This window comes from Podarcis gaigeae (genome assembly GCF_964106915.1).
Source record: "Podarcis gaigeae genome assembly, chromosome: 14".
Classification (NCBI taxonomy): domain Eukaryota; kingdom Metazoa; phylum Chordata; class Lepidosauria; order Squamata; family Lacertidae; genus Podarcis; species Podarcis gaigeae.
This window is the reverse complement of record NC_139690.1, coordinates 31,786,123-31,802,045: the sequence shown is the minus strand read 5'-3', so window position 1 is coordinate 31,802,045 and position 15,923 is coordinate 31,786,123. Positions and strand designations below refer to the sequence as shown.

General features: G+C 45.2%; 1 protein-coding gene across 3 annotated transcripts in view; it reads left to right on the top strand.

Annotated features, from left to right (window-relative positions):
• Positions 1 to 5,415: 5,415 nt before the first annotated feature.
• LMF1 (lipase maturation factor 1) overlaps positions 5,416 to 15,923 on the top strand; it is a 150,785-nt gene continuing 140,277 nt past the window's right edge. For 2 of the 3 annotated variants that reach the window (XR_014557718.1, XM_083710857.1), the window contains exons 1-2: positions 5,416 to 5,631; positions 9,660 to 9,969. Coding sequence is in view for 2 of the 3 variants with exons in the window: in XM_083710857.1 (XP_083566983.1) it covers positions 5,454 to 5,631; positions 9,660 to 9,969 (488 nt within the window). In the remaining variant the exon portion in view is untranslated. Of the gene's footprint in view, positions 5,632 to 8,304; positions 8,460 to 9,659; positions 9,970 to 15,923 lie in introns of those variants that run through there. The other variant, XM_083710858.1, reaches the window with a different exon arrangement.

The window sequence follows — 15,923 nt, the reverse complement described above, 5'->3', positions numbered from 1 at the left end:
CCCCCCACAAAAAAGCCACGCTAAATTAATCGCTTAAACACTAAACTCCGATCAGACCTCAGTTGCAACACAAAGCAGGCTGCGAGGCTGTGCGCGGTTACCTGCGAGTAACCCTTACTGCGCACAGCGGAGCTTATTAGAGGACCGTAAGGAGCCGAGGGAAGTCCTGCCAGGTACGTGCAACATCAGCCGAAGTTTGGCTTCCCACCGCGGCCGGGCAGATGCTGCTGCCGGGAAACCCACAAGCAGCAAGGCAGGAGGGCGGTAGCTTTCCTCGACTGCAGTTGATGCTGCCGCCGCCGAGCTACTGGCATGCAGAGATAGACTGCGTCTGAGCCAGGACGTTCCACGTAACTATAGGCGCCGGCGGGAATGGGTCTCATCGTCGCGAACTGTGACTATGGATCCCCGCCCTCTCCGAAATAGTTATTTATTTATCTATTTATTTGATTTTCTCCTCAGAGAGCCCAAGTCAGCAAACAAATATACTTTTTAATATTAAAAATGCTATATAGAAGAATGGGATCGCGCACTCTGGGATCCTTGCCTCGGCTTCTAATACAATTCAGACTGTAAGCTCCTAGGAGACAGGGACCTGGAGTAGGTTGTTGTTTGCAGCCTTTGGTGACACTCCACAGCACCATGGACTTTAATGGTATGAAATTTAATAATGACTGTTGTTATTAATTAAATGTTAATAATAATTGTTATTTCTGTTAATACTCTATTAATAATTACAATTACCATTTATTGTTGTTGACAACTAATGGTTTTAATTTATATTTCTATTGTTATTAATAATAAAAATTAGTAGAAAAAACAAATGGTGTTAATGCTATCGCTGCTATTATTGATAATTGGTAATAATAATCATTTGTTTATTTGTATGCCACACTCTCACATAATTATGCCCCCCAAAATTACTGTTGTTAATTATCACTGTTAGTAGTTATTATGACCATTATTGTGGGGTGGGAGGGTTAAATTATGGGAAGGGCCTCCTCTAAGGTCATTTACTTCCAAGCAAGTGTCAGTGGAGGTCTCGAGCCTGCAGTCTAGGCTCTGGATAGCTAAAGATTTTAATTTTACTCATTTTTTGGAGAATTGGTATTGGGAAGGGAGGGGAGACGGGTAGAAGAACCTGGCTGCTGCCTCCTTGGCTAGGCAATCTGCCTTCCCCCACACACACCCATGCCCTGTTCAGCTGAGCAGCCTTTCTCTTTGCAGGGCGTTTCTCCTGCCTCCACCAATGTCACATCCACCATTTGAAGAAAAAGCAAACGCTCACTGCACCCCTCCTCTTTTCCCTCTGCCTGGAGATATTTTCTTGCAGATTTTCATGGGGCCTCCAGATTTCCAAGCCAAAGGCTGACAGGTTGGAACACAGGAAACTACCCAATAGCAAGTCATGTCATTGCTCCATCTCACTCAGTATTGTCTACCTTGACTGGCAATGGGGAGAGAGTGCTCTTGTGTTTGGTTGGGTCCTGCTTGCAGGTTCCCCATAGAGACATCTGGGTGGCCACTGTGAGAACAGGATGCTGGACTAGACGGGACACTGGTATAATCCAGCAGGCTCATCTTGTTGTTGTTGTTTAGTAGTTTAGTCGTGTCTGACTCTTCGTGACCCCATGGACCAGAGCACGCCAGGCACTCCTGTCTTCCACTGCCTCCTACAGTTTGGTCAAACTCATGCTGGTAGCTTCGAGAACACTGTCCAACCATCTCATCCTCTGTCGTCCGCTTCTCCTTGTGCCCTCCATCTTTCCCAACATCAGGGTCTTTTCCAGGGAGTCTTCTCTTCTCATGAGGTGGCCAAAGTACTGGAGCCTCAGCTTCAGGATCTGTCCTTCCAGTGAGCACTCAGGGCTGATTTCCTTAAGAATGGATAGGTTTGATCTTCTTGCAGTCCATGGGACTCTCAAGAGTCTCCTCTAGCACCATAATTCAAAAGCATCAATTCTTCGGCGATCAGCCTTCTTTATGGTCCAGCTCTCACTTCCATACATCACTACTGGGAAAACCATAGCTTGAACTATACGGACCTTTGTTGGCAAGGTGATGTCTCTGCTTTTTAAGATAGGCTTATCTTATGTAGCAATAATAATGTTCCTATGTTATCAGGCCCAAAGTTGCTAAAAGATCCCTTTAACCAAATGGAAAGCAAGTGGGCATGGGGAGGAATGGACACCAACTGAAACAGCTTCTGATCTCAGAGTTGACTCCAAGCATCCACCTTTGCAAGGATTCTGCAACTGCCCATCCAGAGTAGAGGGCACCTCCACCTCAGGAACAGGGGTCACTCTCAGGCTGACCCTTTAAAGACTCTCATTTTTACATTTACCACCACCACCAACAACAACAACAAAAAACCCACACACAAACCAGTTGTGGTACAAATCCCTGCAAACTCCTGGAAGCCTGGGTTCAGCTTTGCAGAGAAAAAAATCAGTTTAAATGTTCCCTGCCCCCTGCAGCTGTTCTGCTGGAGCCAGAGGATTCCCTGCTCTCTCCCACCCCCCAGCAAAAATATATATATACACAATCAAGGGAGTCAGATGCCTTGGCAGAGGTTTGGCTGCTTGCCTGGGGCTGTGGATTCACATGCTGCCTGCATTTAACTTGGATTCTGCCTTACTGACTTAAGTTACGACTAAGCTGGTTTAAGGGAAGTACTTATTTCTAATACAAACACACTAGGAATTCAGTTCCAGAATCACTTTCATAAGTTGCAGGTTTTCCTTCCTCCCACAAAATAAAAGAGCCTCTGAACATGCTCAGAGTGTTTTTCTCCCTTTTGCTACATAAGCACATTTGGAATAGCAATTCCCACCCACCCTCTCGAAAGCATTTGGATTTTATATTTCAGGTATCAAAATGAGATCTTGCTCATCTCTGGTCCTTTACCTCTTAGGGTCTTACAGCTGCCTTATAGCAAGGTGGGCCAATGGTCCCTCTAGCTCAGGATTGTCTCTGTTCTACAGCATTGTTGTGCCACCCCCCCCCCTGCAGCATGGCACCCAGTGTGGTTGCACCAGTCATGCTGCCCTAAACCTACCTTTGTTAAGACCCATCTACAGATCAGGGGTTGCCAACTATTCTGGGTCTTGGTTGTGTCTTTAACTGAATCCTTATCATAGAAGGATGGGATGCGGAACCTGGGGAACCTCAAGTGGTGCTGAACTACATTTCCCATCAGCCTCAGCCAACTGCTTCAGGGTTACGCAGAGCACAGGAAGCTGCCTTATACCAAATCAGATTGTTGGATGATTCAGCTCAGTGTTGTCCACACTGCCTGCCTGCAGATCTCTAGGTTTCCAGGCAGGGGACATTCCAAGCTCTACCTGGAGATGCTATTGAGGATTGAACCTTAGACCTTCTGCATGCAAAGCAGAAGATCTACTGCTTTCCTCCATGAAGCCAAGCCACCTTGTTCTACAAATGTCAAAAGGTGATGTGGAATTTACTGATATCATGTGCTGTAACCTTCCAACAGTTTGACTTAATTCCCAGTGGTGCACGCCTCCATGTCTCCTGAGACAGGTGGGTGCCAGCCTGTGTGATTCACAAATCTACCTCTAAGGAAATCCTTCACTTTTATCTACATGGCATTTTTCACACACAAGACTCACAGGGCTATTTGACAGGTGGGGTGAAGGGCAACCTACCTACAATCTCACAACACCCTCAAAACAAATAAGCTATTTATCTTGACCTATACAATGCCCTATTATGTCCCCCCACTGTCCCCCCTTTTTAAACAGAATAAAGGCAGTGGCACTGATGGGAAACTGGCAGAACAAAAGGCTCATTTAGAAGGGACTGCTCTGTAGCCTGAGAAGCCCCAAATAGTGTGACACCTGGCAAGATAGATCTTCAGAGAGGCTATCAATCAGTCTTGAACAAGAAAATATTAACTCAAGTTGACTTCGTGAATTCACTTTTAAACACGTGGGGGCTGTTAACCAATTTGGGGTTGTGGGGGAGGGTGGGGCATTTCCTATAGTCTTCATCAATGTGGCACAATCTGGTTTAAGAAGAGTCCTGTTGGATCAGGCTCAGCTAGTCCACCATCCAGTTCTCACAGATGCCTGTGGGGAAACCGCAGGCAGGATTTGAACACAAGATCACTCATCCTCTTCCATGGTTTCCAGCAACTGGTATTCAGAAGCATTACTGCCTTGACTGGGGAGGCTTTGACTCCTACTGTGGGAACCAGGGGTGCCATCTTGAATAAAATATTGGGGGGAGGGCAGTCAGGTAAGCCCCCACCCTGCATAATCAATCACAAGACATGGCACACACACACACCATTTAAATGGCAATGCTCATTAACTGGGGGGGGGGCTAGGCAGGGACTTTCACTATTTCACTATTTATTTTAATTATTTTTTTGTGTGAATGTTTTAAATAGTTTGTTAAAACTATTGTTACTGATTCATTCCATTGTTTTGATTCTTTTTGCAAACTGTAAATTTTATGAAAACAAACAAAGGCAAAAAAACTTTAAAACTACATTTGGGTAGCTTGCAGACTCAGAGTGTGAATGCAATGTTAATTGATTTATAAATGTACCAGCCCTGCTTCCATTCAATACTTATAGGCATATGAAACTAACAGACCAATATTTCAGCTTGTGCAGAGCCCCCCAATCCTGCTACTGATGCTCCTATTTGAACCCAGAGGGTGAGTCCCCTGGCTACTGAAAGTGACCAGATGAAAGATGGCAACAGAACCAGGCTTCTATGCCTTTAGGAACTGCAGAGAAGACAGACTGTCAGAGTGACATTATTATCATAAGATAAATATTTATTTGCTTACAGCCATAAGTCGTTGCCAGGACAACAGAAAAAGAGAAACATAAAGGATGAGAAAATATAACCTCTACTTGAAATCAAGACTAAAATGAAACTTCAACACTTATTGGGGTTGCTCTTAATTCTAGCTTGCTCATATTAACAAGTCATCGTTGCAAACAGCAACCATTCGATTCAAGGTTCTCGCTGGGATTTCAAACTACAGTATTCAATTTTCCTTTCCATGCATATGAATGGATAGTCTGACGCTCTGCTGTTAAGCCTCACCGTGCTTGGATCTTTCAAAATCCGTCTTGCGGCACAGCACAAAAATCCAGCACATGTTGCGAACTTCACAGAAGCCAGTTTGGCAACTAAACGACGTGATATAATTATTTCATTCATTTAATTAGGAATTCCCCCTTGAGCTCACCACTGCAGACTCCAGGTCTACGCGTGACCAGCTCGCAGCAAGGGCAAACGAGCGCCCGAAGTCAAGCTACCCGGGCGCGCGAGCGAGTGCGCTGGAGCGCGCGTGCGCCACTGCCCTCTCCAATGGCCGCGCGCTCCGTGGCGTCTCCAAAATACGCAGCCCGGGGATGCGGGCGCACGCGCTGTACCGCGCCAGGCCATCGGGCCCGCCCACTTCAGACAGGCATGGCTACGAGTAGGGAGGACCTGAGGCGGCGGCGAGGGGCTGGTGGGGAGGCGGTCGCAGCCGCCTCAGACCCCGGCGCGAAGGAGTTGCGCAGCCCCCCGGCTCCCTCCGCCTTGCGCCCTGGTACCTTTTGGCTAACGCGCCTGGTGCTGCTGCGCGCCACCGCCTTCATTTACTGTGAGTGCCTGCCTGGCAGGGGACGGGGAGGCAGAGATGGAGAAATCGGCGATGGGGCTTCCAAATCCTCGCCATCAGTTCTCTATTTCCAGGAAACGATTTTTATTTGGTGGGGTGGGAATAGATAATAAGCATCTTTCTCTCCAGCTTTTTATTTTTTAAAAAAAGAAACTGGCAAGACTGCAAATCCTAACCTCCCACATATCCCATTGAATTCATTGGGACTTTCTCATAAATCAGGAAACCGGAAGGCGTCGGGCAAAACTCCCCCTCCTTCCCTGCAAATAAGAAAAATGATAGCAAAGGCTGTTGTGTTTCACTCTGCACAGAAACAAGCTGAAGGGAGAGTGATGCCTCCTGGGGCAATGAGTGCAAACAGATAGCTTTGTACTTGGCTTCTACTCTGCTAGTTCAGCTTCCAAGTATTTTAAAGTATTACTTTCCACAGAAACAATCATTTTCTGTATTCATAGTTTTTAAAAAATCAGATTGCTAAAAATCAGTTCAGTTCTCTAGGTATCTCCTCTCTCTGCTTCCTGAATCTTCCAACATTCAGCTTCTTTGGATGTCTCTGAGTTCTAGTGTTATGAGAGAAGGAGAAAAACTTTTCACTGTCCACTTTCTCCACTTTCTATCTTGTGAAATGCCCTTAGATCTTTTGATGAAGGGTGGTATATAAAGCAAAGAAAGAAAGCATAATTTTACAAATTTCTATCATGTCACCTCTTGCAATTCCAGCAATCTCTGCTTTTGAGAATGGTCTTTAGGTTTCTAGCTTTGCAAACGAAAGCTGCAGGTGTGTGTATTTCATAACTATTCTTTCAAGAGCCAAAGCTCACCGGTAGAGCAGCTGTTTTGCATGCAGAAGGTCCTAGGTTCAATTCCTGACATCTCTGGGTTGTGCTTGGAGAGACTCCCTGTCTGAAACCCTGGAGAGCCTATGCCAATCAGTGTAAGCCACAGATAGGGAATCTTTTCAATGAATGGGCAAGATCCTGAGGCCCCACCACCCCAGCTTGTAGCCTGGAAAGATGGGAGTGGCCACCCACCTTTCACTCTCCTGATGTTGTCTTGATGTCAGGTGACCAATTTTCCATTTGTAGGGTGGCTTGAGTTCAAGCCATGCTGTAAAAGAAGATCCTGGCCAGCCCAAGGCAGGGCTTGGAAGTCATCACCAACTAGCATTGCTTTCAGGTTCTCCTTCTGACAAGAATCATTCTCAGTGATACTTTGCATTTGGCAGCAATGGTTAAAGGTGCCAAGTTCAAGCTTTGCTTTCTAAGGAACAGTTGGGAGAACATTTTAAGCCTCCCGGTTGTTCATTTGCAACCACATATTGACATATATGACATGGGGACACCAGAAGCGCTTCCTGGAACAGGCCCAGCTAGTCAAGCATCCTGTTCTCACAGTGGCCAACCGGATGCCCATTATGGGAAGACTGTATGCAGGACCTGAGCACGAGAGCCCTCTACCCACCTGCGGTTTCCAGCATCTCGTATTCAGAAGCATTACTGCCCCAACTATGGAGGCAGCACATAACCATCATGGCTAGTAGCCATCGATAGCCTTATCTTGCTCCTTGAATTTGCCTAATCCTCTTTTAAGTTGGTGGCCATCACTGCCTCTTGGGGGAGCGAGTGCCATATTTTAACCATGTGCTGCATGTAGATGTCAGATGTAGCGTGGGGCTTGGATAAAATAGCCTCGCTGGCCAAATTAGGACCCTGGTCTGGGTTAATTAGGCCTGATACTTCCCCATTGCTTGTGTACGGACCTCAGTGGACTATTGGCCTTTCCCTTTATAAGGCATCTTTCCTTCGTGGTTCACTACTGCATGTGGTCAGCACTTTTAACTGATTTTGCTTTTTTGTATTTTTTATTGCTTTTTTGTAAGAAGTTTGGGTGGGAATGGGGAGAAGCAGATGTGTCTCGAATGTTTTGCATTTCACGTCTTTTCATCCTTATCGAGCATGAATATCGGGATTATTTCTTCCTCGAACCATGACAATCTTTGGGTGGGGAGAGCAACACAAAGAAAAGGCTGGGGCTAGATCAGCAGACCTAACAAGTCTGGATGGTTAAGACTCTGTGCCTGTTGGGTGGTTCTTATTACCACTAATGTATTAATTGCCTTCTAAACCACAGTGTCACGGCGGTTTACTCGTAAGATAACTGGAAATAGCTACAAACACAGAAACAAGAAATACGTCTAAAACGGGACGAAATTCCTAACAAGTGGACACTTGTGGTAGAGACCCGTTTGTCCAGATTGGGGTACACCATTGGAACAGTAATGTTTTCAACTGTTTCTGGAAAGTGCAGGTAGTGGGCAACTGTACATAGACAGATGGTCTGACTCTGAATAAGGCATCTTCCTATCTACAACCTCATCCCATGTAATGCACAGAAAATAGCTTTAAAACAATATGAAAATGAACGACTTCTACTGCGTTCCGCTAGATTTCCAGAAGTGACTTTTACATTGTGTGAAAGCTTAAATATAATATGGAAATTAGCAGTTAGGGAAAACGTCAAATGGAGTTCTGTGTGAATGCATCCCAACAGCTTCTTTCCATTGTGAACCTGTGAGGCCTCTATTTCAGGGGCCTCTTTGTGGCCTTGTGTGTACCGCTTCTAGATGTTTCCATTATGTCCAACCTGCATGTAAATAACAGTGTACACTCTCCGTTTTATTTCCGTTTTTGTCAGGGTGTATCTTATTCCTCATTTGCTCTTCCTTTGTTTATCTTTGCTCTCAAGCCAGGAGTGTAATTTGTACTTCTAGGAGTTGATGAGCAGTTGGATGGCAGGCCAGCAATTTTGAGGTAAATTTTGATTAGCACTTGAGGAAAAACTCCTTGTGTTAATCAAGGTAAATTAGGTTGTGGAGGCTTCCCCACTCCACACTGACCCTCACCCTGGAAGGAAGGGAAAAAATATTTTTAACCAAAGTGGATATATTAAACTGTGGGGGAAGTTTCATGAAGGCCACAGGCTTGATTTGGATTTCTTTATGTGTCTTAACTATCATTTACGACTGCTTTGGTGTGGTGGTGGAATGTTATAGCATAGCCTACCAGACACCTGCTTACCTAGTTGCCCGAGGTGGGTGAGTGTCGCCTCCAGGTGACCAAGCAAAAAAATTGAACGAAAAAGGGTGGTTTTGGTTCCCTCTTTATCCCCCCCCCCCCCCGTTTATTTTTTAGGCATATGTTGGCTGACAAGCAAATATAACCTGGTTACATTTGTTTGTTTATTTTTTTACAGTTTTTTATTAACAATTTCAACCTAACAAAATATCAAAACATATTGTATTCATTATTTCCCCCCCTTTTCCCCCACCTCCGCATCAAACCGTCCTTCCCTCCCCTTCGGGACTTCCCTCAGCTCCTCTCTCTGATTTATACAATTTTACAGTATGCAGACAATAACATGTACATTTGTTTATTTAGATGATTTATATATATACACCGTCCTTTACACAAGCCACAGGGTGGTTTATAGTAAAAGTAAATAAGATGAGAAGAATACACGCAATCTGTAAAAAGATACAAGCCTTAAGAGTAACAGCACAACTCGTAGCAAATCAGTAGGTAGCAAATTACTAAAAGAGGCAGTAAATGCTCTAAGCAAGCGAGCAAGCTGGAATTTGCTCCCACAAGAGGCAATGATGGCCATCAACATGGATGGCTTTAAAATAGGATTGGACAAATTCATGGAGGACGATAAGGCCATCAATGGTTACTACCCCTGATGGCTATGTTCTGCCTTCACTGTTGTAGGCAGGAATGATTCCAAATATCAGTTGCTGGAAACTGCAAGAGGGAAGAGTGCTGTGGTGCTCAGGTCCAGCTTGTGGGCTTCTCATTGGGCCACCTGGTTGACTACTTTGAGAACAGGCTAGTGGACTAGATGGGTCACTGGCCTGGTACAGCAGCCTCTTCTTGCTCCTACAATAATTCTGCTTTACTTGGACTGATGTGTCTCCGCTAACACGCCTTTCCCCTCATCTTTTTTCTTTGCAGTTGTAGCTTTTTTGGTGGCTAAGCATCAAAACAAGGCCCTAATTGGAGACCAGGGACTCCTCCCTTGCAAGTTGTACCTGGAGAGCGTCAAGCGCTATTTCAAGGGGAAGATAGACTTGGACGCCTTAAGCTATGCCCCGACTTTAATTTGGTTTTTGGATTGGTCCAGCATGGACAGTGTCCTGGATGCCTTTGCTGTGGCTGGCCTGGGGATCTCATCTTTTGTCCTGGTCACCGGCTGCGCCAACGTGATCCTCATGGCTTCCCTGTGGGCTCTCTACCTCTCCTTAATTAACGTGGGACAGGTCTGGTAAGTTGGTTGGTACATCTTCTCTGTTATACTTGTTGCTTGTCATTCTGAGGACCCTCAAGTTATTAAGATGATGATGTAGAAATAATGAAACATCTCATAGGCTCCCCACCCCTACCTCCAACTTCATGCCCTCCAGATGTTTTGGACTATACCTCAAATTTGTAGGAATGTCCCATTCATTTGATGTAGAATGGTTAAGAAACCTTTTAAATAAATAACAATTCTCCATGCCTCTATGCCAGAATCCCATCCAATAAATCTGTCTACTACCAACATGTAAGAAATCTAAGATAGCCGGGGAGTGTATGTGGAATTTGATTTCTGGGCTATGACAGTTTGGGGCTGGCAATCCGATTGCCTTGGAAACACAACACGAGTGATGGATCTGGGGAGAGAATGAAGGTATCATCCCATCTTGAGGACGAAGGCTCATCATGCCATTTTTTTCTATGCCCAAAGCGATATGTTCAAAGCCCTAAATGACTTAGGCCCCAAATACCTGAAAGGCTGCCTCTTTCCCTACAAACCCTCCTAGGTGTTAAGATCAGCAGTGGGGGCCTTCTTGGTAGTTCTACCTCTCGGCAGCCCAGGAGAGGGCCTTCTCTGTGCCTGCCCTGAAGTTGTGGAATTCGTTCCGCACAGAGGTGTGCCTGGCTTCTTCACTGTATAGCCTTTGATGAATGCTGAAGATTCATCACTTTCTCCTGACCCTTGGCACCTGAGAAATGTGTCTTCAGAGTTCTCCCTATTCCTGTGGTTGTGGGCTGTTTTAAGTGTTTTTAATTCTGAATTTTTAATTGTTGGGACCAGCTGGTGAAGGGCAGGCAATAAATCTAAGAACAACAAGAAGTAATAATTCCTGCACTACAGGCATTTGGATCTTTTCCAACTCTACAGTTCTATGATTCTTTGGATAACAATTCCTTAGAGGGAATGGGACCCTCACTGTGATGAGTACAACAAATGGATTTTGGGAACCTTGCTGAAGAAACTCCAGGGTTCCTTTGCTCCAGTTGTCCAGAGGGCTGTGAGGCTTGATTGACAGCAGGATCATGCTCAACTTGCTGAGCCTTCTGAATGGGCACAGAAACTTGGCTCCCTTGGGAGGACACATGGTGCCTCTTGGGAATGTTGACATTTCTGGCTCTTTCTTTGCTGGAGCAGGACTGTGGCTTTGAAGGAACCACGTGTGATATTTGAGGCTGGATTGTTATTTGGGGTTACTGATTCCCTTTGAGTGTGTGTGTGTGTGTGTGTGTGTGTGTGCAAAACATATGAAGTTGGATTCAGCTCCCTCACTGGATAATTTATGGCAAACGGTAGCTTTTTTCAAGAACCGCATAGCAATTTGATCAAGGAGGACGAGGTTAAGGGGAGTGGGACTAGGTGTTGCTCCCCATTCATCTCAATTTTAGTGGCAGTATAAATTATGGTGAAATAGGAAATGTTGTAAAGAGGGGTGGGGTAGTTTTAAAAAGTGGGTTGTTGACTGTTGAAAATTCTTCTGCTTCCCCCGCCTGCCCCATTCAGATTTCTCTGTCATTATTCTTGTATATATACTGTGACATTCAGTTTGCTTAGATGTATCTTTGTGAGTTATTAAAATAATAATTAATAAATGGAGCTTGGGGTACGAAGTGGTGTGGATTGTTTAATATACTGCACCAGTTGAAAAAATGTAACTCAGTACTCTATTCTAAGTGTGGAAACAGAACACAGTCATCATGGTTAGTAGCCACTGATAGCCTACTCCTCTTCCACGAATTTGCCCAATCATCTTTTAAAGCCATCCAAGTTGATGGCTGTCACTCCTGTGAGAGTGATTTCCATACTTTAACTGTCTGCTATGGTAGGGTAGTTTTCTGCTTGGGTAGTTTTCAGTTATCCTCCACAGCAGCCAGACTAGCTGAGATTTCTGCCGTACTTCTTGTATGTTCCATTCCTTGCCCATCATGGCTTCTGGGCTGGGGCATCATGTTGAACCTGGGTCTCTTTGGACCAGTCTCTGCTAACCGTGGCCAGTTTTGGATGCTGTGTTTCCCTTTGCCAACCTGGTGCCCTCCAGATGCTTTGGAATACAAGTCCCATCATCCCCAGCCAACGTGGCTGTATAATTGTGGGTTCATAATAATAATAATAATATCTTTATTGTCATTGATCCTTCTCGGGGACAACAAAATTACTTATGGGAGCATGGCGGTGCTGGGCTGCAGCTGATGGGACGTAGTCCAAAGCATTTCACATGCAGCAAGTTGGCAATTTATTCAAAATGGGAGGCAGTAGTTTGGTATGCTCTGTGGTGCCCTTGGAGGCCTAGAACCTCCCTCTTAGGGCCTTGTTGTAGACTTTGGTGTGGTCTTGAATGCTCCATGTTCTAGAAGTTCTGGTCTACCTTTCTGAACACACCTCTTTGCAGAAGGAGGCTGATTCTGGATATGAACCGGCAGCCAATGCAGCAGTTTTGAAATGGCTACTGTTTGTTGTACCAAGTGAAGTTTAGAATACGTCTCGAAGGACAGACCCATCTAGACCCCATTGCAGTAATCCAATACGGAAGTTACCAGTATCCACTGAAGGCCTTCCTTTTCCAACAAGACTTTTAAGTGGAGATCTTTTGAAAATCCTAGTCTGTATCTACATTCTTAGAAATTTGTATTTACTTTTCGTTTAAATCTATTTGGGATGTTTTACGGAAAGAAATTCATAACATAAATAAAAGGACCCCCAGTTTTCCTTCTGTGCCTCTGAGATGCCCGAATGCCAGAGAGAAAGGAGCACAGGAGCTGTCCAGTGTGTGGCAGAGTGAGGCAGTGGGCAAGCTATATGCGACTCAGGACCCTCCACCAATGTGGGTTTATCCCTATCCCTCATTGGGCTTCCTTTTCCAGGCCAACCTCTGGTTTGATACTGATACATGGAATTTGGAAGCAAGAAAGATTTTCATGCAGGAGCATCCAAAAGGATATTTTTTCTTTGGCACCCGGTTGGTGCACCTGGATATCCTGAGCCCTTTTTGTTTTCTAGCATCTGGTGAGTGGAGACAAGGTCTTGAGTTACATGAGTGGCCGGTGTGAGGTTTCTGATGGGAAGCCAGTTCAAAGGTAGATAAGCTGATGGGTTATTTTTCTCTCTCTTTTTTTTGAAGAGCAATGCAGTTTCCCCTCTTCTGTTTTTTCCCTGCCAGCAAGGGCCAATTTATTCTTTTAAAGTCCCTTCTTATTTTAATTTTTGAAGCATTTATCTATTTGTTTTGGGTCAGAAGCTTCAGATACCAGGCGCTGTTGACTTGAGTGTGACTCTTTTCAACTCCAGTCCAGCTGGCTGAGACGCAGGACGGAAAGGAAGCTTCAGCAGAGGGACTGCCCCCTTTTCTTTTCTTCCTTTTTTTGCAGCCTAAATCAGTGAAGGCTTCGGCTACGTGCCTGTTGATGTACCCTAAGGGGCCCAGGCCTCTCCAGTTTTATAGCAGAGCGAGCAAATAACATCCATTCTTCAGGATAAATGTTGTTCGACATTTCTACCTTTTTGAGGAACTCCCTTGGGTCCACCTAGCTCAGTGTTGTCTATACTTGTGGTTCCCAATTTGTGGTCCATAGACCCTAGGGGGCCCACATAACCCACCCAGGGTTTTGTGGCAAATACCTGTCAACTGTCTGGGACATCCCATTTTGGGGTGCCGTGCTCTCGTGTGGGAGCACTGCCTGGAAGACGCATGTCTCAGTCTAGTGCTGGGACATGTTGGGGGGGGGGTATGGTGGCACCGTTCCCATAACAAAGCCTACAACAGACATATCAACATTTTCAAAAGCAGGGGATCCCTGTTTTGGCTTTTGAAAAACAGAGGGTCTGTAGTACTTAGCTAATGGGGAACCACTGGTCTACACTGATTGTCAACAGCTTTCCAGGATTTCAGACAAAAATCTCTCGTAGTCCTACCTGGAGTTGCCATCAGGGCTTGAACTCAGGACTGTCTGTAGACAAAGCAGATGTTCTACGTTGAGCTGCAGCCTTTCCCCCTTTTCTGCAGAGAGCCCGCCACATCTTCCTTGTGCTTTCCAGAGGTTCCGTGTTGTGTGTGCGCGCGCGCCTGGAATTGACTTGCTCAAACCTGCACCCAGAGTGGCTGGGGCAACCCAGTCAGATGGGTGGCATAACAACAACAACAACAACAACAACTGGTTCCAGGGTATAGGTTGAGGGCACACAAGGCCACTCCCTTTCCCTGAAGCTAAGCAGGTCTGGGTCTAGTCAGTACCTGGAACCACGTGCGCATAATGTATTTATCAATACTGTATTTAGAATCTCATCGTGTGCGCCACTTTGGGTTCCACGAGGGAGAAAGGGCAAGATACTGTCTCCTACAAGAGGCAGTGGTGTCTACCAGCTTGCATGGCTTTTAAAGAGGTTTAGAGAAATTCACAGAGGAGAAGGCTATCAGCGGCTACTCACCCCGATGGCTATGTTTTTACCTCCACTGTTGGAGGCAGCCATGTTTCTGAAAAACCAGTTGCTGGAAACTGCAGGCAGGGAGAGTGCTCTTGTTCCCAGGCCCCTCTTGTGGGCTTCCCACTGGGGCATCTGGTTGACCACTGTAAGAAGTGGATGCTGGACTAGATGGGCCACACTGCCGCCTTGTTATGGTCATTCCCACAATAATTCTGCTGTACTTGGACAGATGGGTCTCCAATAACATGTCTCCTCCGAATCTTTTGTTTTCTGTGCAGTTGTGACTTTTTGGGTGGCTACTAGTCATGATGGCTATGTACTGTACTCCCTGTGCCAGAGGTGGCCGAATATCAGCTGCTGGGAAATTGCTGCAAGGAAGGGGAGTTCTTTTACTTTCAGGCTTCATATAGGCAGCTGGCTCTTCATGGTGGGAATAGGCTGCTCATCTAGGTAGGCCTTTGTTCCAATTCAGCAGAGTTCTTATGCTCTTACGCTTGCGGCCTGCAGCTTTTTCTATGGGTGGTATAAGGCTAGATTGACTTCCTCCAGCCTGCTTTGTTCCACTCCATAACTTCCTGGCTTTTCCTATTTGAAGGGAAGACACGCTGGTGGTTTCTCCTATGAGAAGCAACCTATGATCGGATTAGGATTGCTTTAACAAAGCTTGGGGGATTTGGAATTGAAGCCAAGGCAGGAATTCAAAACATCTTGTAGAGCTGGGGGAAGGTTGCTCTGTTGTTTTAGGATTTCCTGATAATGAGCTATGTTCATGGAGTGTACAGTGAACATTGGAAGAAGTACCTGTTTGGATCTTTTGGTTGCGGAAATTTAGCCTCAAGAGATAATCTGTATGTATTGATCTTTGTTTTTGTTATTGATCCATGTGTGTTTAGGTCTTTATATTTATTTATGTGTGTGTGTGTGTGTGTGTGTGTGTGTGTGTGTGTGTACAAACACACACACACACACACACCTACATGTGCATACACACCAAATCTGAAAGCTGTTTACAATACAAAATCAAAACTCTAAAATATATATGAAAACAGAATATATCTGCACATATACAAAATGCTGGATTGCTGAGCAGTATGATCCAGAATGGGCAGGGGGAGAAAGTGAAGTTCTCAGCAAGTATCTAAAAGATGCTGTGGTTGGTGTCTGCTGGATGACATGCAGAGTGGAATAAACATTTTAATACTTCCATGTTTTGGATTGCAGTCAAAATTTCAGTAACCCAGTTTGTGCAATCTGCTAGTACCCATCGTGCACCTCACTGCAACTGGATGGTTGCAGTGGCTGCTGGCTTCATCCTGATCTCTGATACTGCATTTGGTGTGTATTTGGTTTTGTTTTTAAAAAATCTGGATTCTGTCAGTTATTCTGGTTGAATTCTTGTCCCTGTGAGATTGTTATTATTATGTATTTCTTTATACCCGAATTTTTTCCCTGATGGGACTCAAGGCGGCTTGCATATAAAAAATGAGAACTGCTAAAAACATAGA